The following is a 22,237-nucleotide window of genomic DNA, read 5'->3' on the forward strand; positions in this document are numbered from 1 at the left end:
GTGGCATCCCGCTCCCAGGGGGCGATCCCAGGACAGTTCCCCGGAAACACCCCAGGGGGCTCCTCCACAGAGGTCCCATCCCTGCCCCAGCCCTGCCGGGGTCCCCGCGCTCGGGGGACAGAGGAACGTGCAGGGGTGAACGCTACACCCCGCTAGCCCAGCAGGGCCTTCTCTTCTGCGAGAATCATCCAGACATGATGCGAATAAGGGGGGGGGGGACCCAGGCCCCCTCCCACAACCGTGCCTGTTGCAACGGCTACACAGTCAGAACAGAGGGGGTGACCGGGGTGCACGCAGGGAGCACGCTGGGCCCAGGGCCACCACCTCGGGAGGCCTCCCGCCCTACACGCCCCCTCGCACTGCCCCGAGAGCGTGGCCAACGCCGGACCCCTGGTGTGTCTGTAATCCCGCCTGGCCCCCTCGCCAGCCTGGAGCTCGCCAAGGGCAGGCGCCACTGTGTCCCCACATCCCACCGTGGTGACAGCAGGGTCCCGGAGGCTTCCCCAAAGAGACTGCCTCTGCTCCAGAGGCCTGTCAGACCCCGCCGGCGGGGAGGGTCCCCGCGCTCGCCAACAGGGGGGACACGCTCTGGGAGGCTGGGGTGGATCCCGAGCTGGCAGCCGGCAGCGGTCTGCCGGGACGATTGATGCTCGCTCCAGGGACGGGGAGGGCGGCCCAACCCCGCGGCCCAGCCTGCCTCTGCCACACACAGGGAGCCACCAGCACCCCGCCAAGACCTGTGGACGGACAGGAGCTTCTAAAGAGCAGACACTCACTCCCCAGCTCCCGCCAACATTCTTTGCAAGTTACTGATTTTCATTTCATTTCATTTATTTTTTAAGTAGGCCCCATGCCCACCACGGAGCCCACCACGGGGCTTGAACTCACAACCCTGAGATCAAGACCTGAGCTGAGATCAAGAGTGGGACGCGTAACCGACTGAGCCACCCAGACGCCCACACCAGTTACTGACTTTAAATGAGCACCTTTTCAAAGAAATGTTTATTTCTTTATCTTTCAAAGAGAGCACGTGTATGCAAGCAGGGGAGAGGCAGAGACAGGGAGGGGGAGAGAGAACTCAAGCAGGCTCTGTGCTGTGAGTGCAGAGCCTGATGCGGGCATTGATCTCACAGACCTCGGCTCATGACCTGGACCAGTATCAAGAGTCAGATGTTTAACTGACTGAGTTACCCGCATGCTGCTAAATGAACACCTTTCAAAATGAACGTATGACATTCACATCTGCACCCCTGTCCCCGCCCCCATCACTGTACAAAAACACGTCAGGGCAGTAAAAGCCCTCAGCGGTCTCCTGCACATCCTCAGGAACGAATCACTTTCTTTGGAGTCCTTTCCTGTCAGTGCACCTGCTTCTGCCCCTCGTTACTGGCTGCACAGAATTCCACTAGAGGACCCATCAAAGCTTCAGTCACTAACGTTCCTTACTCTATTATTGATGGCGTGTATGTAGCTTATAGCTTCTTCTATTGCAAATCACTTTCAATATACATCTGTGCTGGGGTTTTGTAATGTTTATTTATTTTTGAGAGAGAGACAGAGTGAGAGTGGGGGAGGGACAGAGAGAGAGGGAGACGCAGAATCCGAAGCAGGTTCCCGGCTCCGAGCTGTCAGCACAGAGCCCGACGCGGGGCTCAAACCCACAGATCGTGAGATCATGACCTGAGCCGAAGTCGGATGCTCAACCGACTGAGCCACCCAGGCGCCCCCAGGATCTCTTTGCATTTTATTGACAATGTGCATTTGCTGCCCCTGGAGCCACCCGGTAAATCCTCTGCATGTTTTCCTATCAGCTCCTCAGAAACGAAGGAAATCAACTCTCCTCTGTCGTTTCTGTGGCTGCTCCCTCCTGGCTTGAGGTTTACATACTTGCAGCCACACAGAGATGTCGTATTTGCAGACAGTCATATCCATCCATTTTCCCTTAGTGATGCCCGTGCTCTTAGATTGGTACAAGACCAGTACGAAGGGATGTGAATCACACACCTCCAGAGACGTCTAATAGGAGGGGCCGTGGTGCGGGGACAGTGGCCTTCAAGCGACAGCAGCTTCTTGGAGCCCAGGAGTCACTGGGATCCCCAGGCGTCGCCTTAGCCAACCAGGCTGACTAACAAAATACCCGCAGACCGTGTGGCTTCAAACAACAGACATTCATTGCTCGGGGTTCTAGAGGCTGTAAGTCCACGGTCAAGGTGCCGGCCACCCCAGCGCCTGGTGAGAGCCCGTCCCCGGGAGCCCACTGTGCTCACGTGCGTGCAGAGCAAGCTCTCTGGTGTCTCTTCTCGCGAGGACGCTAATCCTGTGTGGCTGGGGGTCAGGGCTTCCACCCGCGAGTCGGGGGCGGGGGGGGGGGGGGACACGAGTCAGCCCACAGCAGGCACGTGCGAGATCGCTGAGAATGTGAACGGACTGCAGGGTGATGTTAGGATCTCATCAATCTTGAACAAGGAAAATGAGGTGCTGTTGAGAGTGGGTGTTACGGTGGAGCCCGAGTGCCCCCTGGGACCGAGCCCCGGCGTGCTGGGTGCTGATGGCTCACACCAGACTCTGCACCCAGAACCCCCCCAAAGCCAGGAAACCACCCTTGCTGGGGCAGCCCACACCCCGTGGCTGGTCAGTGAGGAGCTGGAGGGTCCGGTGCCCTGGCCCAGAGCTGGCCGTCTCCGGAGGTGGGGACACGGTCAGCAGAGGACTCTGTCGCTCCCCTCCGGCCCGTCCTGAGCCCCCGACCCCCAGGCACAGCTCCTGAGAACACAGATCGCAGGGACTCAGAGCATTCCTGGAGGCCGAGCTCTGACGGTGAGGATTCTAGAGCGCGATCGCTGACCAGCGTAAGAAAACCCTTTCAGCCACCCGAGGGGGTGCTTCCAAGAAGCTCACTTTTGAGGCACAGGCCAAACTGACCTGCGGTCAGCATCGCAAACCAGTGGTGCTCCCAAACACTCTGGGCTTTCCCTCCCCCTCCCCCACGTAGCCCCAGTCGCAACGCCCAAAAAGTACAATTTGCTCCAGGCTGAGCCCCGTCGAAAACGGGGGGCGGGCGGCTTGAAATCACAGACTTCCTAACTAAAGTCCAGGACCGTGAAGGGGCCAGCAGGCCAGTGACCCCCAGGGCCAGGCCAGAAGCCCCGGCCAGCCCACCCACCTGTTCTCCCGGGCAGGGGCTGACCCCAGGGTCGCGTTGGCAGAGAGGCTTGGTTCGCACCCGCTCAGAAGTAAGAGGAAAAGGACAGGAGCCCACGGACCCGCCTGGACCCCCTCGAGCTCCACCCTCCATGGAAACTCCTGGCCCCAGCTGGCTGGGGGGCTACCAGGGTGCCCCGCCTGCCACAGCGCTGGGCTCGGCCACCGTGCGGCTTATGCTAGCACACACACACACACACACACATGCACGCACACACACACACACACACACACGCACACACACACGCACGCACACACACACACACTCACAGGTGTGCTGATTTATACAGCTGTGCACACACATGCCCTCACACATACGCCTGTGCACTCACACCCTCCCCCACCCACACTCACACCCTCACACTTGCGACCCAGTGCTCCTGGCCTCCTCCAGGTGAACAGCCCACGGGCTTCTTAAATTCCCTGCCTTCCTTTTCAATGCTTAGCTTAACGTGTGTTTGTCCTCCACACACTTCAAACTCTCTAATCTCTGCTTGAAAAACGTGTATGACATGTGGGAGTGTTTGCTCCCCGAGTTCCAGCTTGGCATGTCGGTGGCCAAGTACAGAGTATTCTGGAACGGAGCCGCAGCGAGGGGACAGGGCGGGGGAGTGCTCCCCAAACCGTGACAGCAAACAAAGGGAGGCCCGCTAGGCCCTTCCCGCAGCGCTCCGCCCCAAGGCGTTCCAGAACAGCGTCGCGGGCTCGGGTCCAGGTGTTCCTGCACCCCCCCACCCCCGCCAGCCTTCCGAGGCCCCCAGCCCAGCCCTTGCCTGCGCGCCGGCCTGCAGACGTCTTCCCCGGGCCCGCCTCCGCGGCCCAGAGACAGGAGGCCGTGCGCCCGGCCCGAGAGCTCTGCGGTCCCCGAAGATGTGACTTTGACTCTGGCTCCCAGTTTTCCTGCTTACAGACCAGTTTTCCGGGGCTGCAGGGAAACTTCCTTCCCCAGGAGGAACAGAAGGACGGCTGGCGTGAGGGGGCCTGTCCCACCCACGGCCACGCAGGGACTTGAGCGCTCAGACCACCTGGTGGTCCCATGGGGGGTCATCCCTGTTTTTCTTCAAGATCGTGCTATTTTTTTTTTAATATAAGTTGCGAACGAAGCTGTTTCCACGGAGCTGTTTGTTTTGATTTAACCGTAAAGTTTTTTTTTCATTTCCAATAAATACTGGTTTCTTAAGGCTGGTGGAAGAAAGGACAACAAATTGCGTGGCTTAAAACAACAGAAACTTATTCTCTCGTGGTTCTGGAAGCCAGAACTGAGGTGTGGGCAGGAGGGGTTTCCTCGGAGGGTCCCAATCCTGCCAGGGCCTTCTGCCTTCCCCACTCCGGCGCTCCCGGGCTTGTGGCCACGTCCCCTCCAGTCTCTGCCTTCACATGCACATGTGTCCCGTGTCCCAAATCCCCTCCTTTCTCTTACAAGGACACCAGTCACCGGATGTCGGGGGGACCCCAAATCTGGGATGGTTTCATCCTGAGAGCCTTAACTAATACATCCAGAAAGACCCGATTTTGAAATGAGGATGCATTTCTGAGGCTCTGGACATGAATTTGGGGGGACACTACTTAACCCACCACAGCAGCCTCCTGTGTTTGTCCTAAAATTAGGGTCGTGGTAAATTTTGGCCTCGGCAACCAGCACCCGGAGGTGACGCAGCATCTGACCTATGAGGCCGCCTCGCTGGCTTCTGAGTGACATTTGGCTCTGATTCCTCTGCGCTCAGGGGCGCTCTTCCCCAGCCTCGTCTGAAAGCCAGCAAGGGGGGGGGGCTCCCCACCTCCACAGCCACGCCTCCGCCCGCTCCTCTGGGCCCCACCAACCAACCCAACCACCACCCCACAGAGCCCACACCTCAAACCCCGTCTTCCTCTTCCCTGGAGGAGGGGCCCTCACCATCTGAACGGGAGGCAAGCCCAGGGCCCAGAGACACCCTGCCCCTCCCCCTCACCTCCATCAGTGCCCCTCCCCCTCACCTCCATCAGTGCCCGCCCCCACCCTCCCCCACCCCCGTCACTTCAGGGAGTCCCGTCCCTCACCTCCACTGCCACCTGCACCCCAGCAGTGCAGCCTCCATCCACACAACCACAGCCACCTCGCCGCAGACGCCCTGAACCCAGGCCAGCTGCCCACTGACTTGCGAACCCGCCTGTGCTCCACGAAACTCGAGAGAGAGCTTTTCAGAACGCTCCCCTTGCCAGGTGCTGGCTTAGCGGCAACGCACGGCTCCGTAAAGACGCCACTCCGCCCCGAGGCCCGGCCCTCAGCCACACCTCTGCCCCCACAAACGCCCCGCTCGCCCGCGGCACGCCCCACACTCCGGCCACGTGGCCCCCCTCCTCCCAGGGCTGTCGGGGACACGACAGGTGACACAGGTGGTCACCAATGATAACCCGGCGGTGGCCCCCTTCCTGTGGGCCTGGCCTCCGGGGGCGGCTTCCCTGCACCCGGTTGCGGTCCTGTCCCAGGCACGCTCCCCTTAGCAAGCTGCACCCATATGCCTGACCAGGTCCAGGGCACCCATGACAGTCGCTAAAAGGCCCAGAAGCTTCTGGCTCCAGGCTGGCAGCGGCCGTGGGTCTGCTCATTAGCATCTGTGTCCCCAGGCTCCAGGGCGGGACAGGGTCTCTGGAGCCAAGTCTGAGCACGTCCGGCACGCAGAGGGTGCCAGGCGCAGAGGGGGCGCCCGATGCACACCCAGCGCGCGGCAGGGATGAGACAAATGCTCGGAAAATGAAATCGTAAAAAGCCAGGATTTCCCGGGTCCAAGCCAATGATTAATACCTGCACGGAATTATAAAAGCTACTAATTCGTGTATTTGATTCAAACGGTGTTGGGAAAATGCTGATGTAATGAACGAAGAATTACTTTTATAGTTCAACACGCGTTTTGGAGAAGAGGCCAGTGAGGACTCGGGAGTGTTGGGTGTTCAGACGGGCGAGGTGAGCCCGGGAAGCTCCTTCTGTCTGGATTCTAGCACCTTCATTCAGGCCGAGCCCGGGTCTCCTAAGGGCACTTCCCACAGCGGCCACCGCAGCTCATCTGTCTACACTGTAAGAATCTACCAACACTTTCTCTTAAATGTAGGTCCTATGCAGTGGGGTGCTGGCGAATCCTGAGAGCTGGCCCGGGTGAGGGGAGCCCCGACCTGCCCATTTCCCATTTCCACGGTGGGCACACCCCCTCGGTCAATTTCAAGCTAACACCTTGACATCACTGAGCACGAACTTGGAAGAGACGTGATAAGTTTTGTTTGTTTTAATCTATTTTTTGAGTTTTATTTACTTATTTTGAGAGAGAGAGCATGAGCAGGGGAGGGGCAGAGAGAGAGGGAGAGAGAATCCCAAGCAGGCTCTGTGCTGTCAGCGAGAGCCTGACGTGGGGCTCCAGCTCGCGAACTGTGCGATCATTTTCTGAGCTGAAATCAAGAGTTGGACGTTCAGCCAACTGAGCCACCAGGTGCCTGAGCCTCTGATTCCTAATTTTGGCCGGGGTCATGATCGCAGGGTCACAAGTTCAAGGGTCATGAGCTCTGCACTGAGGGTGGAGCCTGCTTAGGATTCTCTCTCTTTCTCTCTCTTTCTCTCTCTCTCTCTCTCTAACCCTCTCCCCCTCTGCCCCTCTCCTCCACCTGCATGCTCTAAGATGAAATGAAATGAAATGAAATGAAATGAAATGAAATGAAACGAAATGATAAAATGATCTTACTTTAGGTAACTAACTCGGATCAACCTTAGTGAGCCTCATATCTTTACCATCTGATACAGTTCTCATTAGAAACACTATTAAAATGAAACCCACATGTTCTCAGACACACTTCCTGTCCAGAATTAACTTTATCGTTCCTTTCCTGGGAGTCCTCATTCAAGTCAAGTTTGGGCTTCTCACATCCTGACCTCCTGCTCAGAGTCAGATGCTCGCTCTGGGTCATTCCGACTCTGAGGAGAATGTCCCCTCCTCCTGCCATGCACCCTCACCACCCCCCGCCACTGTGACGAATGCCAGCCCCACCCCCACGCCAAGGATCGGGTTCACCTGGGCAAACCGATAGCCGCACTCAATAATGCATACAGTGAACCACAAGCCCCCCGCAGGTGAGGAACACAGGGCTCGGCCTCCTGGTCTTGGCCCCAGTGCAGAACCCCAAGCAAAAATTTGGGGAAGGACTCCCCTTAACAACGAAACAGAAGCTCCCCGGAGCCGAGGCCCCTCCAGCCCCCTTACACACATGTCCGTGACCGGATGCCTGTCCCACACCAGCCTTGGGGCTGAGAGCGAGGGGACACTGCCTGCCCGCCCCCGGCCTGCAGTGTTGAGCCACAGACCCTCACTCAGTCTGTGGTTGAATCCCCAGGAGAGGCCCCAGCGGGCAAGGGCTGGAGCCAAGGGCTCGCCTGCAAGGTGACTGCGGGGAACACGGGGTTACGGAGGGCAGTGAGGCCCGGCCATCACTGCTACTCTAATCCCCAGACATGGGGACTCTGCTTTTTTTTTTTTTTTTTTCATTTTTTTAAGGTTTATTTTTAAGAGAGAGAGAGAGACAGAGCACAAGCAGGGAGAGGCAGGCAGAGAGGGAGGGAGACACAGAATCGGAAGCAGGCTCCAGGCTGAGCTGTCAGCACAGAGCCCGACGCGGGGCTCGAACCCACGAACTTCAAGATCATGACCCGAGCCGAAAGTCGGATTCTCAACCGACTGAGCCACCCAGGCGTCCCACATGGGGACCGTTCTAGTCACCATCTTTTTTTTTTTTTTTTTTAATTTTTGGGACAGAGAGAGACAGAGCATGAACGGGGGAGGGTCAGAGAGAGAGGGAGACACAGAATCGGAAACAGGCTCCAGGCTCTGAGCCATCAGCCCAGAGCCTGACGCGGGGCTCGAACTCACGGACCGCGAGATCGTGACCTGGCTGAAGTCGGACGCTTAACCGACTGCGCCACCCAGGCGCCCCCGTTCTAGTCACCATCTTGCAGATGAAGAAACGGAGGCCCAGCACCGTGTATAAAACATATCATTTTTTGTATGTGACAAGCAAGTTCCTTAAAGATAAGGAAACTGGAGGAAAGAGAGGACGCCTGGGTCCGGGAGCCTGTGAACTGGGCTTTGCCGGAACGACTGGGGATCGTGGCCAGAGGGGCAGCGCGACCACTAGGCTCCAGAAGGGGCCCAAGCAGAGGGACAGGAGATCCCTGGTCCTGGCCACCGGGATGTCACGGTTGGGCAGGATGTCTGTGCAAGAGGAAGGGGTAGCCGGGCACCTCGGTGTCACTGCACAGAGAGCAGGCAGGCAAGCAGGTGGCGTCGAGGTGGGGTGTGTGTGCGCATGTGTGAGATGTGTGTGTTGTGTAGGTATGTCTCTGGGGTGTGATGTGTGTCTGGTGTGTGTGTGGGGTAGAGGCTGTGTGACGGTTGTGGCAGGAGGGGCGAGGAGGTTCGGGGCTGGAACCAGGGCGAGGCTGATGTAAATCGGCACCTCCGAGAGCAAGCTTCAGAACTTGCCCCGTGGCTGCTCCGGGCGGAGACCAGAGAGGTGACGGAGCCCCAGCCAGCCGGGAGAGGGGGGCACAGCCAGACAGAGACCCTCGGACCCTCCTGGACAGGAGGGGAAGGGCACGTACAAATTTGATGACTTAAGCTGCTCAGTAAATAAAGGGACAGTTCGCTCCCTCCTCGTCCTCAGAAACAGCCAAGGGCTTTGAACTAGAAAAACCAGTATTTTCAAAGTCAGCGAGGGAAGAAGTCGGGTCTGAAGCACAAAAGACACTTTGGAGCTTGAAGTTTAGGCAGAATTAAAGATCGATAAGGTGCACGGAGGACAGAGCGTCCGGAGAGAGTGCAGGCCCCACAGTCACCAACACGGGACGGCTTCAGAGTCAGGTCCTCAGACACAAGGACACCGAACCTCAGTCCCCACCGTGGGTGTCAGGTTACTTTGCAAAGGTAAATCTTAACAAACAAGACGTGATCCAGCAGCGCGGTTCCTCGGGGGAAGCACAGAGACGGGAGACAAGGGACAGGGGACACTTGAGGGTCTCCGTCAGAAATGGTTCAACACTGGGAAAACATGCCCATTCATCCTTCCACCCACTCAGGGCCTCGGAGGCCCTTTCTACCAAACACCCCCCTCAGGAGCAACACCGCTGCCCCGGGACAGAGGCTTCCTGAGTAAGCCCCCGGCCGGTGCCTCAGTTTCCCCTGCTGCAAGTCCCTCTCTGAAGGCAGGATTTCTGTGTCTTGCCCTGGAGCAGCCCCTAGCACCCAGGAGGCCAGCATCAAGGTGAAATGCGCTAATTCTGCAAAGCTCTGAGCTGAGCACCTGGCAGGCTGGTACTGTGATTTCCTGGTTATTAACTCACTTCTTGGGACTAGGAGCCCCCCCTCCCCCACACTCCTTGTTTGACTTTCTCACCTCCCGGTGACTGGCTCTGCCCTGGAGCCTCCCCCTCCATGGGGCAAGGCTGCCAGGAAAGGCCTCTGCTGAGAGCCCAGACACCTGCCGCCCACCCTCTCTGACCCCCCCTGCCGGGAGGGAGGGGAAGCCAGAAGCCCAGACCTTGTCCAGGTTGGGCCTTCTCTGAGCCTTCTCGAATGACTTCATTATTGTCTTTGAAGCAATTTCCCAGAACTGCAGACACACCCATTCTTTTTTTTTTTTAATATAAATAAAAAACGCATTCCAGCAGGAAAGGAAAACGATTCTGGCTTACCCACCGCTTTGGTTCTTCTTACCGGAGTCACCGACATGTTTGAGGGTTGAAACCCGGCTAACCGGAATAATCAGTGTGCGTTCTAAACTCCCCGGGATGGAAAGGCGGCCCAGCCAGTGCCAGCCCCGAGCCACACCCGAGGACCCCTCCTTTTAGGAAAGGGGTGCTCTCCCCACCTTCCCACTCCTCACGCCCATCAGAGGGTGAAGGGCACAGAAAATAACCAACCCTCAAGTCAGCTAACCAGTGGCCCCGAAAAGACACGTGCAGGTTCTGACTTCCCGAAGCTGTGGGCATCGGTTCATAGGGCAAAGATTGCATGGAATGAAGGGTCCTGGGATGTGAGACCCGACCCGTATCACCCGGGTGAGCCCCCCGCCCTCACATCTGTCCTCACGCGACAGGGGCCGGCTGTGCAAGGACGGAAGCAGAGATGGGAGCGGTGTGGCCACAAGCCCAGGGCCACCTGAGGCCACCAGGAGCTGCAGGAGACACGGAAGGGCCTTGCCAGGGTTATTTTAGACCCCCAGGTAAGCCCCAGGACACTGACCCAACCCTCATCATGCCAAAGGAGACCGGCCAGATTCCGGAGCCATCTCCTTCCTGGGGACAGTCGCCCACAGAAAGCCGCAGCCCTTAAATCTTTCCGCATCTCCCTGAGCCTCAGTGGACCAGGAGCTGCGCCCCCCAGCACGAGCCCGCTGTGGTGCCCCTGGCTGGCAGCGGCTGAGGACCCAGCAGGCACTAAATGAACACAGCACAAGTAAACATCACAGGTCTCGGCTGCCAAAGCTGGTGGGGAGGCCAACCAGAGGGCCCCGGACACCTGCCCACACGTGGTGACCAGGCAGGGTCAGCTGAGCCGACCACCGGGGCCTGAGTGCCCAGGACACCATCTTGGCCCCTTCAACAGGGCACTTCCAACCCCCTGGAGCAAAGTCACGGTCCCTCCGAGCCAGAGGACAGGCCAGGGATGTGGGCTTAGAACACCGGTGGCGGCTCAGGAGGTGTCCAGGCTCCAGAATGAGGCAGAGCCTGGCAGAGGGTCCTGACCCGCACAGTCCGGCCCCCAGCCAGTCCTGATGGGACACAGACTTCACACTGCCCTGGGGCCTGAGCACACACTGAGAAGTCACAGTCCCCACGGTGGGGCCATCCAGGGCCCCCCACCCCTGTGTGCCCTTCTGGGCCTGCAGCTGCCTCTGTCTACAATGTCTCAAGAATGAGCCCCAAGATGACGTCTCAGACACAGGACTAGGATCTGGTTCTAATGACCCAGGGGTATCTGAGGGTAGGGGTGAGGGTGGGTGTGGGGAGGTCTCCTAGAGAGAAGACGTGCAGGTGGGGACAGACGGGGGCCCTGTACCCCTTGGAGACAGAGGCATAGGGCCCTCCGGCCCAGGCAGAGTGGTGAGTGGGCTGGCCGTGCCACCACAGGGTGAGGGAGGGAGGGAAGGAGGGGGGAGGGCCGAGGGTCTGGGCACAGTCCTGTGACCTTGGGGAAGAACCTGCTGGCGGAAGGTGAACCCGGCAGCTGCATACCCCGAGGCTGGGAAGCGGTGTCCTCACCACCGAATCAGCTCATAGGAAAACCGAGCCAGTTCTCAAACAGCAGCGTGTCCAAACTCAGCCAGAATGCTAACAGAAACCTCCGTCGTCCATACAAATAGCAGCTCAGCCCCCAGATGGTTCAAATTCCACTTCCTGCGTGGCGCTAGAGACGTGGGGCAGTTCCGTGGGACCCGTCAATGTCCACAAAGAACATGTATTCTTTTTTTTCCTCAATGTGTATTTCTTTTTGAGAGAGACAGCGACAGAACGTGAGTGGGAAGGGGCAGAGAGAGAGGGAGACACAGAATCCGACGCAGGCTCCAGGCTCCGAGCCGTCAGCACAGAGCCCGACGCGGGGCTCGAACTCACTGACCAGGAGATCGTGACCTGAGCCGAAGCCGGTTGCCTAACAGACTGAGCCACCCAGGCACCCCAATGACTTTCACTTTGAATGATGATGACGAACTTCCTGGTTTAAGGACGAAACTCGCCTTGCTCACGATTCTTCCAAGGGGACCTCCAATCCCGTGAACCGCGGCAGGAGCTGGTGAACCTCCTCTCCCGCACGGTGTGGACGCCCCTCCCCTCACAGACGGCCGTGGAGCTCAGAACAGAGTTTCACACGGAGGCGCGGGGTTTCTGCTTGGGACCGTGCAGCACGTTCGTGCATCCCGTGATGACGGAAATACCATGACTCTGACAGGAGAATTCAAGATAAAACGTGCAGTTGGGGGTAATGTGCATTTTTTTAACAGAATCCAAGAAGTGCCAGAAGTGATTTTAAATATTTTCCATGAACAGAAAAGATGATTCGGTTTGTATACCAGAAGTTTCTCTGGCCTTGAGCTTAGGCAGACGTCCTCATCCTGGAGAGTTCCCCACAGGGGGCAGGGTCCCCAGTCCAGGGGAGGCTACCACGGGAGACAGTTGGGACCCCCAGCAGGGGAGGCACAGGGAAGGCCACCATGGGGGACAGTCAGGGGCCCCAGCACAGGGAAGGCCACCACGGGGGACCGTCAGGGGCCCCATCCCTGGGGAGGCCACCATGGGGGGCAGTCAGGACCCCAGCCCAGGGGAGACTACCTTGGGGGACAGTCAGGGCCCCCAGTCCAAGGGAGGCCACCACGGGGGGCAGTCAGGTTCCCTGGAAGGCTCTCACACAGCACCAACGGGACATTCCACCCAGGGGTAGTTAGCACAAAGCTTAAACCCAGCATCATCGAGACTCCTAAGTGGCTACTGACCCAGTGATTCCCAGACTACATCTCTGCTAAGGAGCACCTATTTCGATGCTGAGGAGAACCATTTCGATGCAGTGTCCAGCAGCAGGGACCCCAAGACCCAGGGACGACCAGGTGCTTCACGCTCAGAGACAGGGCTGTTCTCCAGTATTTGCTGAAACACCCTCTGAATCCAGTCAAGCGGCCCAGGGACCTAAAATCATAGGCCCAGAGGGGCGCCTGGGCGGCTCAGTAGGTTAAGCGTCTGACTCTCGGTTTCGGCTCGGGTCGTGATCTCACGGTTTCGTGAGTTCGAGCCCCACATCGGGCTCTGCGCTGACAGCGTGGAGCCTGCTTGACGTTCTCTGTCTCCGCCCCTTCCCCACTCACGCTCTCTCTGCCTCTTGAAATAAACACAGTTAAAACAAATCGTACGCTCAAGAACAAACAGGACCCTACGAAGAAGACTCAGCCAGGGCGGCCAAGGTGGGGGCGCACCCTGACGGTCTAGGTCCCGGGCCACAGCCAGGCCTCCCCTCTGACAGGCAGATGCGGAAGAAAGCCTTCCCCCTGCCCCCCCCGGGCTATCAAAGTCGCTGCCTTCTCAGGAATGTACCCCGTGGGCAGACGTTCATCTGTGATGATAAATCACCTCGTTCTCCGCGACGAGAAGATGCATGTATGGGAGGAGGGGGAGGCCTGCCAGCCCGCGTTCGCACATAGCTGTGCTGTGAGAACTGGAGCCGGGCCAGCTCTCACACCAGCGGGACAGAGTCATAAATACCTTAGCGCCACCCCGTCCCCCCGCGTCCCCTCCAGCGCAGTGACAAGAGCAGCAGAGGCACTGCTTTGAGCACCGGGCACCGTACAGAAGGAGCCTCCGGGACGCCTCCTCTGGCTACAGGGAGGAACAGGCCAGGCCCAGTGAACCCCGACCCCGTGGTGTGTGCATGAGCACTTACTGAGCACCTTCTGTGTGCCCGGTGCTGTGGCCATCCAGTGCCGAGCAGGGGGCGGACGCGGGGAATGGGGACGAGAGGAGGGGACACGTGTGGAGGCAGGGAGGTGACATCCAGGAAGACCTGGGGGAACCTGCACTCATCAGGCAGTCGGTGGCTCTGCGCTCCCGCAGACACGCTGGCGGGACCGCTGTCTGTGTGGGGCCGTCCTCGGCGCATGTGGGCAGCACGTGTGGCCTCCACCCCCCCCATCCCACCCCCTGCTGTCCCCGGGGGCAGAATCACCCCGGTTGGAACGGCTGGGCCAGACACTGTGCTGCTCTGCACCTCGGTCTCTCTGCTTACAGACGGGGCCATGTTGCTGATGTGGGGACTAGGGTAACACATGTGGAATCATCTAGAACAGCACAGTGCACCGAAGGCTGGTGAATATTAGCCCTAAGTTACCGTTGTCCTGAGAGGCAGGGAAATGAGGGGCTCACACCCAAGGTGAGAGCAGAGCAACCAACACATAAACACAGCACCGAGGAAGTCAGGAAACCTTCTAGAACCTTCCAGAGCAGGGGACGGCGCTGAGGCGGAGTCTGAGGGAGGTGATGGCAGCAGGCAACAGGTGCAGAAGCGAGGATTTGGGAGGATGGGGCGGCGACCTTTGGGGGGGTTTAGCCAAAACCAAACCCCGCTGTTCACAACCCAAGACACCGAGGGGCCGAGAACAGACGTCTGCTGAGTTCTAGAGGAAATCAGGACGGCGACCATGATGCCTTCAGCCATAATGTCCTGCTGCTCTCAGAGTGGGGTCACTTGCGGACCCCGACTACCGCCCCAGCGCACAGCCCTCCATCACTGGGGCCTCGGTCCTTCTCTCAGGCCAGCATGGATTTAAGAAAACGCAGGATTGCTGCTGGGGGTGTTTTCTCCAGCACCAAATTCAGGGAGCTTCGCCTGACATTAACTGACACCTTCCTTCATCCAGCCCGTCTCCTGTCCATCGGCAGCACAGGAAGCCGGGGTCCTCCGGGGGCCTTGGGCCGCTTCCAACTTCCCCACGGAGGCCTGGGCTCGGCTTACCCAGGGGCAAGTAACAAAACCCCCTCGACGACAAGGCAGCCTTCAGCACCAGCAAATGAATGCAATTACCTCCCGCAAGAGGAGGGGGGCTTCAAAGGGAGAAAGGGAGAGACGGAGGAAGGGGGACTGAGTCCAAACAATCAGTCTGGGCCTGTCTTATCTCTGAGGGAAACACAGATGATGACTTCAGGGCCAGAGACACTCAGATGAGTCCCATGCCAATCACGGCCTCTCAGCGGATCTTCTGGCAATGACACGCCGGGCCGTTTCCGGTCATTATTTCTCTAGCAATGACTCCCGTGATGAAAACGAAATCTAAGAACTTTGGAAGTCCCTTCCGTGCAGCAGGTCGATCCCTCTTTGGAGAGAATCCACGGGTCCCTAGCAGCCACGGTTTACCCAGCCCAGACATGGCCCTGGGCTTACCTCCGGGACTTCTGGAACCCAGGCCTGCTGCTGTGGCCCCCGAGGCGGAGCTGGTCTCCCCGCTCACCTTAGACCCCATCCTAGGCCTCCATCAGAGAGCAGAGGGTGCCTGAGGGACTGTCCCCTACCTGGTCCCCATTGCCACGTGTCTTGATCAGTGAAAGGGCCAATCACGCAGACAACCAAAGGTGCCCCACCCGACTGGGCAGGGGCAGGTCTGATGTGTGCAGTGGCCGGGCATACAGTAGGCACTCCATTTATACTCGTGGGGCAAGGGAGTAATTGAACACCAGCTGAGTCCCTAGAGCACACCAGCCCTTTCCCAGGGTCAAGAGCCACAGCATCACCACTTGAAGTCATGGGAGGAAGCACTCCCCGTCTAGGCCACGGGCAAGGGAGGGGGGAGGGGACAGCAGCTCACGGGGGAGGCCTCCCCGTCACCAGCGCTGGCACACCTGGTCAGCCGCTTCAGGAGAAGCCGAGAGCCCAGCTGGTCACGGTGCTCAGGGAAGGAGAGGTCGGGGCACGCCGGGACCGTGTGGTGAGCACCCACCACAACCCAGGGCAGGGAGGAGTGGGGGAGAGGGGAGCCTGGTTCAGGCCTGTGGGCACAGCCAGAGCCCCGACAACGTAGGCAGGAACTGCGGGGGCAGGGGTCTCCTGAGCCTCCCGTCCGGGCCCACCACCATGCCCCAGTGTAGCCAGGAATCCAGGGTTAACACTCCGAGCCAGCGGGGCAGACCCTTCTGGAGCCCCACAAAACAGACGGACAGCCAGCCAGCCACAAACAGGCATGGGGAGGAGGGGAGGACACAGGGCAGGCGGTCAGGTGCCTTTCTTGCCACGCCGTACTCCGGATTATAACCAGGCTGGGGCTCAGACACGGTAAACCCCCACCTCCTCAGGCTGCCAAACGGCCTCTCTCTGGCGCCTTTCCTCCTCTTCTGACTCAGAGCGCCAGGCACGGCCGTCTTCCTCCCACTGTGCCCCCCACCCTGCGTTTACTCTTCCCGCTTAACACACCCCGGCTAATGCCGTAAACCCCTGTGCTAAGCTCCATAAACTGTGCCACGTCCCACACAAGCGGATAACGATTTTTCGGCTGTTTATACTAAACAGGATAACCGGGGCCACAGTCCATACTGGAATCGCGAAGCTACGTCCGGTATGAATGAGGTCCCACCTAATCCTAGACGGCTTCCCCAAAACGCCAGACCGCTCTCAGGCCACCGGAAACTTGTTTTTCAAACGGGCCATGATCTTAGGCAACACGCGATCGAAGGCCAAGGCCAGGACGTGCACACCCGTGCTGCTCTGACTCCCTATTTCTAAACACCCACCGCCGGCTGCCTGGGGAGCAATTCGTCTTCGCGACGAGTCGGGACGTCTCAGGGCAAGTGTACGTTCAAGGCGGAGGAGACGTAACCTCTACAGCGACCACCGGGCGTGAAACACCAACACCGTCTCTCCAGACCCGCGTGATCAGCGGCCCGTGATCTCCATCCGTCACACTGTTCACAGCAGCCAATTAAACCCAAAGCCCGGAATGAAGTGCCTCCAACCTGAAGCCGCCTAAGGAAGCGCGTGTCATCTCACGCACGTGGGTTTTCAGGTGGCCCTCACGCCGAATCGCTCTCGGAAAGAGGGCGACTCCAGTCACACGCGGTCAACAGGGGCCTGGGAGGGCTCGTCAGGAAGCCTGCCTCCCTCCCGCCCGCCCGCCCACCGGCTAAGGAGGTGCGGCTCCCGGCGTCACCGCCAAGGCCACGGACTGGCGCCGGGCAGGGGAGTGGACCGAGGGAGCCGGCGAGGGCCCCCGCGTGCGACCCCGCCCGGGGCCCGGGGAGCGACACGTACCCGTGAAATCCTGCAGACACTCGCAGGTGTAACCGCCCTCGCGGCTGTGACAGCGGCCGCGGGCGCCGCAGGGGCTGGAGTAGCACAGGTCAATCTCCGTCTCGCAGGAGTCGCCCGTGAAGCCGGGCGGGCAGCGGCAGCGCAGCCCGTTGATGGGGTGGATGGGCCGGAAGAGCACGGTGGTGGAGCTGATGAAGGGCGCCGAGCTGTCGAACTTGAGCACGGACACGCACTTCATGTAGTTCTCGCAGGGCTCCCGCAGGCAGATGTTGTCGTCGAAGGGCAGCACGCGCTGGGCGGACACGGCCGTCAGCAGCGTGCGGTTCAGGTAGATGTGCTCCTGCAGGTCCTCCGACGGGAAGAACTTGTCCCGGACGCCGCCGGGGAGCAAGGCCGAGAAGGTCACGTTCAGGATGTTGGAGCTGACGTCCGTGTCGTTCTGGATGTTGAAGACGAAGACGTCGTCCTTGGTGGTAGACAGCACCGTGGCCACGCCCTCCACGAAGAGGGACAGCAGCGGGGAGAGGAACTTCTCCTGCGACATGTTCTCCAGGCGGACGGTGATGCTGTTGGTCAGCATATCGTCCGTGATGATGGTGACCCGCAGGGTGCAGAGCGCGACGACGCTGTGGATGCCATCTGTGGACACAAGGAGGGTCGGGGTCAGGCGGGGTCCGGGTCCCCGCCAGCCCCACCCGGGAACGGCCGGCCGAAGCGAGCCCCACGCCCTGCCCCCACCGCGACCGCCGCCTTGACCCCTGCCTTCCGGGCCCCCCATTCCTCTCCCTCCACACCCAGCTTCCCAAAGCACAGCAACTGTTGAGTCTGTCTTGCTCGAAAAGAACCCCGCGGACCCCCAACCACTCAGCAGGACATCCAGGGCCACCGCGACCCAGCCCCTCGCCACCTGGGTCCCCCGCCTCGCACGCTCCGCTCCAGACACGTGGGGCCACTGAGCCCCCTTCTACCACCTCTGCACCCGTCTCAGACCCCGGGAGCCCCCACTCCGATCCCACCCGCCCGCACCCCAGCCCAGACCCCACGGCGTCCAGGATGCTGCCATCCAGGTACGGCCTTGGTCCACGCCACGTTGAAGGGTTTTCTGTGCTGAGCTGCACCCTATTCATCCCCACGTGCCCAGCACACGGCGGACGCTCGGCAAATGCTGCTTTACAAAGACACGTACAAGACAGGGCTGCACCTCACCCGACACGGGTCAGCCAACCATGAAACCAGCTACTTAGGATTTTGCGAGACGGGAAAGGGATGGGATGTTTTGGTTAGGCCGTTCTAAGCCCAGAATCAGGGGAGTCACCCAAGGGCTGGCCTCAGGGGCTCTCCCCAGGGTGGTTGCGGGGTGGGACCATCGGCCTTCCCGGCACCCTGACAGGTGCAAGCACCCCCACCCAGGGGGTTTTCACCTGCCTCCCAGGCCCTGCCTCAAATGTGCTATGGGACCCTGAGAAAAACCCAGCAAAGTTCATATCCCTCTGGCTCAGCTCAGATTCTGGGTCCCTGTACCTGTGCCCCCAACGAGCACACCCCCATGGGGCACAGGGCCATCTGTGCAGGCCAGTGAGCCCCTGCCAGGCAAGGACCCTCTCCCACCCTCTCACAGCCCACGCCTGACGGGCCTCCCCCGCCGAGGGGCAGGAGCCATGGCGGGGAGCCCTTCCCCGCTTGTTTCCAGGAAGCCGGGACCACTGAGAGGGCAGGTCAAATGACGCAATCTGGAGGCCACCTTGTCGCCGTGGCCCCAGCACAGTCCCCACGGAGGCACAAAGCCTAAAACCACGGGGAATAGAGGCATCGAGGCTTCTGCACACTGGGCCTGTTTTCCTCGGGCCCTTGAGAGCCACAAGCCACTTTGGGAGGGACCCCGAGTCACAAAACCTGTCCACACAAGAAAACGTAACTGCTCCCGAGGTCACAGTGCTCCCGGGTGCTCCCTCTGACGACCACAGCAAACCTGAGATCCTGAGAAAATCGGCATCGCCCCTGGAGGGGAGCCCAGTTCACCCCAGCGAAGGCACCGCTGCTCAGCAAGCTGGGCACGGAGTGCTGTCACTGCTCCATCCAGTCCCCATGAAAACCCAGCAGGGCCGAATTCGACAGTGGAAATGATACTGGCATCACCTCGGGGTGGGGAGCCCGCGAGGTGAGGGCTCGTTCTGGCTACAGCTTCAACGGAGCACAAATGGACCGGAGTCAGTGGCCAGACATGCCCGCCGCTCCCGTGCAAAGGGCCGGGGGCCAGAACAGTCAGGAGGAGTAAAGTAAGGCAAAAGAAAGTGGCAAAGCACGTTGTGGCAGAGCGCTGTCCTTTCTTCCCAACCCCACATGCAGGTCGGTCCCCCCAAGAGGAGCATCTATTCCCCTCCCTGGAATGTGGGTTGGACCTGTAGCAGTGGGGTCCCCCTCCCACTGCGGTCATCCTACAATGCCCCCCTCATCATGCCACTCCCTCAGGGCCCCCAGGGGCTTCCAGAATAAAACACACCTCTTACCCCATCTGGTGGTCCCCCGTGTCCCCATCACCCTCCACCTGCCACCCTGTTCCCTCTTCCTGCCCCAGGGCCTTTGGACACCTTGTCTTCTGCCTAGAGCACCGCCCTCCTTGTTGGCCGGTGGGTGCTTCCTCGGCCATCCAGGTCTCAGCTGAATGTCTCTCATCACAGGGGACCTCCAAGTCCCCCATCTATGCTCTGCCACCGCCTACTTTCCCCACCCAGAAGTGGCATAACCTGATTTTTTGTGGTTTACATCTCTCCCTCCGTGAGCCCATGAGGACTGAGAACCTGCAGGTCTTGACCCTGCTGCACCAGCTGCTGGTACTCAGAAGCTGCCAGATAAACATTCGTGGGAGCGGGGAGGGGGGGGGGAGCCAGGGAGGGAGGGGCAGGGAAGAAGGATGATTTCCAGTCTCACCTCTCAACCCCAAGACACATGTGCGCAAACAGCATCCGAAACTCCATTTTCCCATCGAAGCTATTTTTTTGGTGAGGTCTTCTTTGTTTCCCTTTCTAGCTTTCCTCTCTCCTTCTTTCTTTCCTCCCTCCCTCCCTTCTCTTCCCTTCCTTCCTTCCTTCCCTCCCTTTCCATATGCCCACAATCATAATACAAGATACTGGATACTGTTTGCTTACTTTCTGGTGGCACGTGTTACGAAAACGTCCTTTTCATCTTAAACCACCCACCCGCGGGCAGCCAGGAGGGCACCGCACCGAGGAATGCCCACGAACAGGGAGCCACGTTCCAAGAACAGACATCTCCGCTCAGGGACAGAGCGGGAACGTGGCCAGAAAATGGCATTAACTATTAACTAACGTCGAATGTGCTGGTAAACAAGACGTGTGCCTCATGTGGATCTCACGGTCAGCTTCTTTCAGACCAGGGATCCTCCTGGACACCCCAGGTTCTGGGAGACAACGGCCTTGCTTTGAACTTATGTCGTCTGGGCTGGGTTCCTAGGCCGCCACAGGCACCCGACTGCCCATACATGGGGCCCGTGGAAACCAACCACAGGGCGCTGCCTGCTAAACCCCAGCGGTGACAGCGGGGCAGATCTGACAGCAGGATGCTAGGGGAAAAATCAGTTACTTTCTCACACAGACCAAAAGAAGCTATTGTACATGAGCCCAGAGATCTATCGGGAAGGAGAGCAAAGTATCTGTGATGTTGACAGTGGTTCTGCCTGAGTCGCTGAATTTGTTTTAAACCAATTTTTATTTTGTTGTATTTTTAATTTGTTTTCGATGTTTATTTTTGAGCGAGACAGAGCATGAGTGGGGGATGGCAGAGGGAGAGGGAGACACGGAATCAGAAGCAGGTACCAGGCTCTGAGCTGTCAGCACAGGGCCCAACGTGGGGCTTAAACCCACAAACCGCGAGATCATGACCTGAGCAGAAGTCGGACGCTCAACTGACTAAGCCACTCAGGTGCCCGTTTTACTTTTAAAGTTTATTTATTTATTTTGAGAGAGACAGGGAGAGAGTGCCTAGAGGAGGGGCAGAGAGAGAGGGGGAGGGAGGGAGGGAGACAGAGAGAGAGAGAGAGAGAGAGAGAGAGAGAGAGAGAATATCCCAAGCTGGCTTCTGCACTGTCAGCTCAGAGCCCGACATGGGACTCAAACCCACGAACCGTGAGATCATGACCTGAGCTGAAATCGAGTCAGACGCTCCCGGGCACCCCTGGATTTTTATTTTAGAACGGTTTTAGATTTACAGCAAAACTGAGAAGACAGTACAGAGTTCCCATACACTCGGCACTCAGTGAGTTCCTTAGTTTCACCTCCTGCCCTTTTCCTGGTCTAGGACCCCGTCCAGGCCCCCATCCAGGACCCCACACGACAGTTAGCTGTCACGTCTCCTTAGCTCCTCTGGGCTGGGACAGCTTCTCTGACTCCCCTTGCTTTGGACGACCCTGACACTTTTTTTTTTAATTTTTTTTAAAGTTTATTTATTATTGAGAGAGAGAGCATGAACAGGGGAGGGACAGAGAGAGGAGGAGACACAGAATCCAAAGCAGGCTCTAGGCTCCGAGCTGACAGCACAGAGCCCGACGCGGGGCTTGAACCCATGAACCGCGAGATCATGACCTGAGCCCAAGTCGGACACTCAGCCGACTGAGCCACCCAGGCGCCCCAATGACCCTGACACTTTTGAGGGCTGAGAGGTCCTAGGAATGTCAGGTTGCTGATATCCGGTGACTTTTACTTTCCTCTCTATACTTCCCCGTATCTTTTTATTTCCCGGCACGCACATCCATCGGGTTTATCGTTCAAAAGCCCCTTTTTATTCCGGAAGGCACGGAGCTTGCCGGGGGCTCTCCCCAGCCTGTGCCGCAGGCATTTCTTCCGCGGCTGTGAACGACAGCTTCAAGCCAGGGTCGCGGCGCCCCCAAATCCGGCCAGTGCCATTTCCGCTGCTTTCCTTGGCAAACGCGAGTCGCCTCGCTGTCCCCGAGACACAGCAGGAGAGAGACAGAACAGATGGCCAGAACGTGCCACGGCTGCGGGATGCTCACCGGCCGTGTTTCCCGCAAAGCCATCGGCAACGCGAGAGCCTCACGGGTCTCCACGGGGGTCCGGGCCTGTCCACCCCTCTGGCCTTGCTGGAGAGGTTCACCGTCCTCTACGATCACGTCCCTTGTGGCGGGCCCAGACGCTGCGGGGAGAGGTCACGCCGCGGCCTTCAAGGAGCCGGGGGCCTGCCGGAGACACGGGACGGAGCCGCGTTTGCGAGAC

General features: G+C 59.1%; 1 protein-coding gene across 1 annotated transcript in view; it reads right to left on the reverse strand.

Annotated features, from left to right (window-relative positions):
- Positions 1-22,237, reverse strand: part of CELSR1 (cadherin EGF LAG seven-pass G-type receptor 1) — a gene marked incomplete at its 5' end in the record, with an annotated part of 137,268 nt that overhangs the window by 67,056 nt on the left and 47,975 nt on the right. Inside the window, 1 exon segment of the mRNA XM_049626733.1 lies at positions 16,992-17,630. Within this exon segment, the coding sequence (XP_049482690.1) occupies positions 16,992-17,630 (639 nt within the window).

Source organism: Panthera uncia, chromosome B4 (genome assembly GCF_023721935.1).
Source record: "Panthera uncia isolate 11264 chromosome B4, Puncia_PCG_1.0, whole genome shotgun sequence".
Taxonomy (NCBI): Eukaryota; Metazoa; Chordata; class Mammalia; order Carnivora; family Felidae; genus Panthera; species Panthera uncia.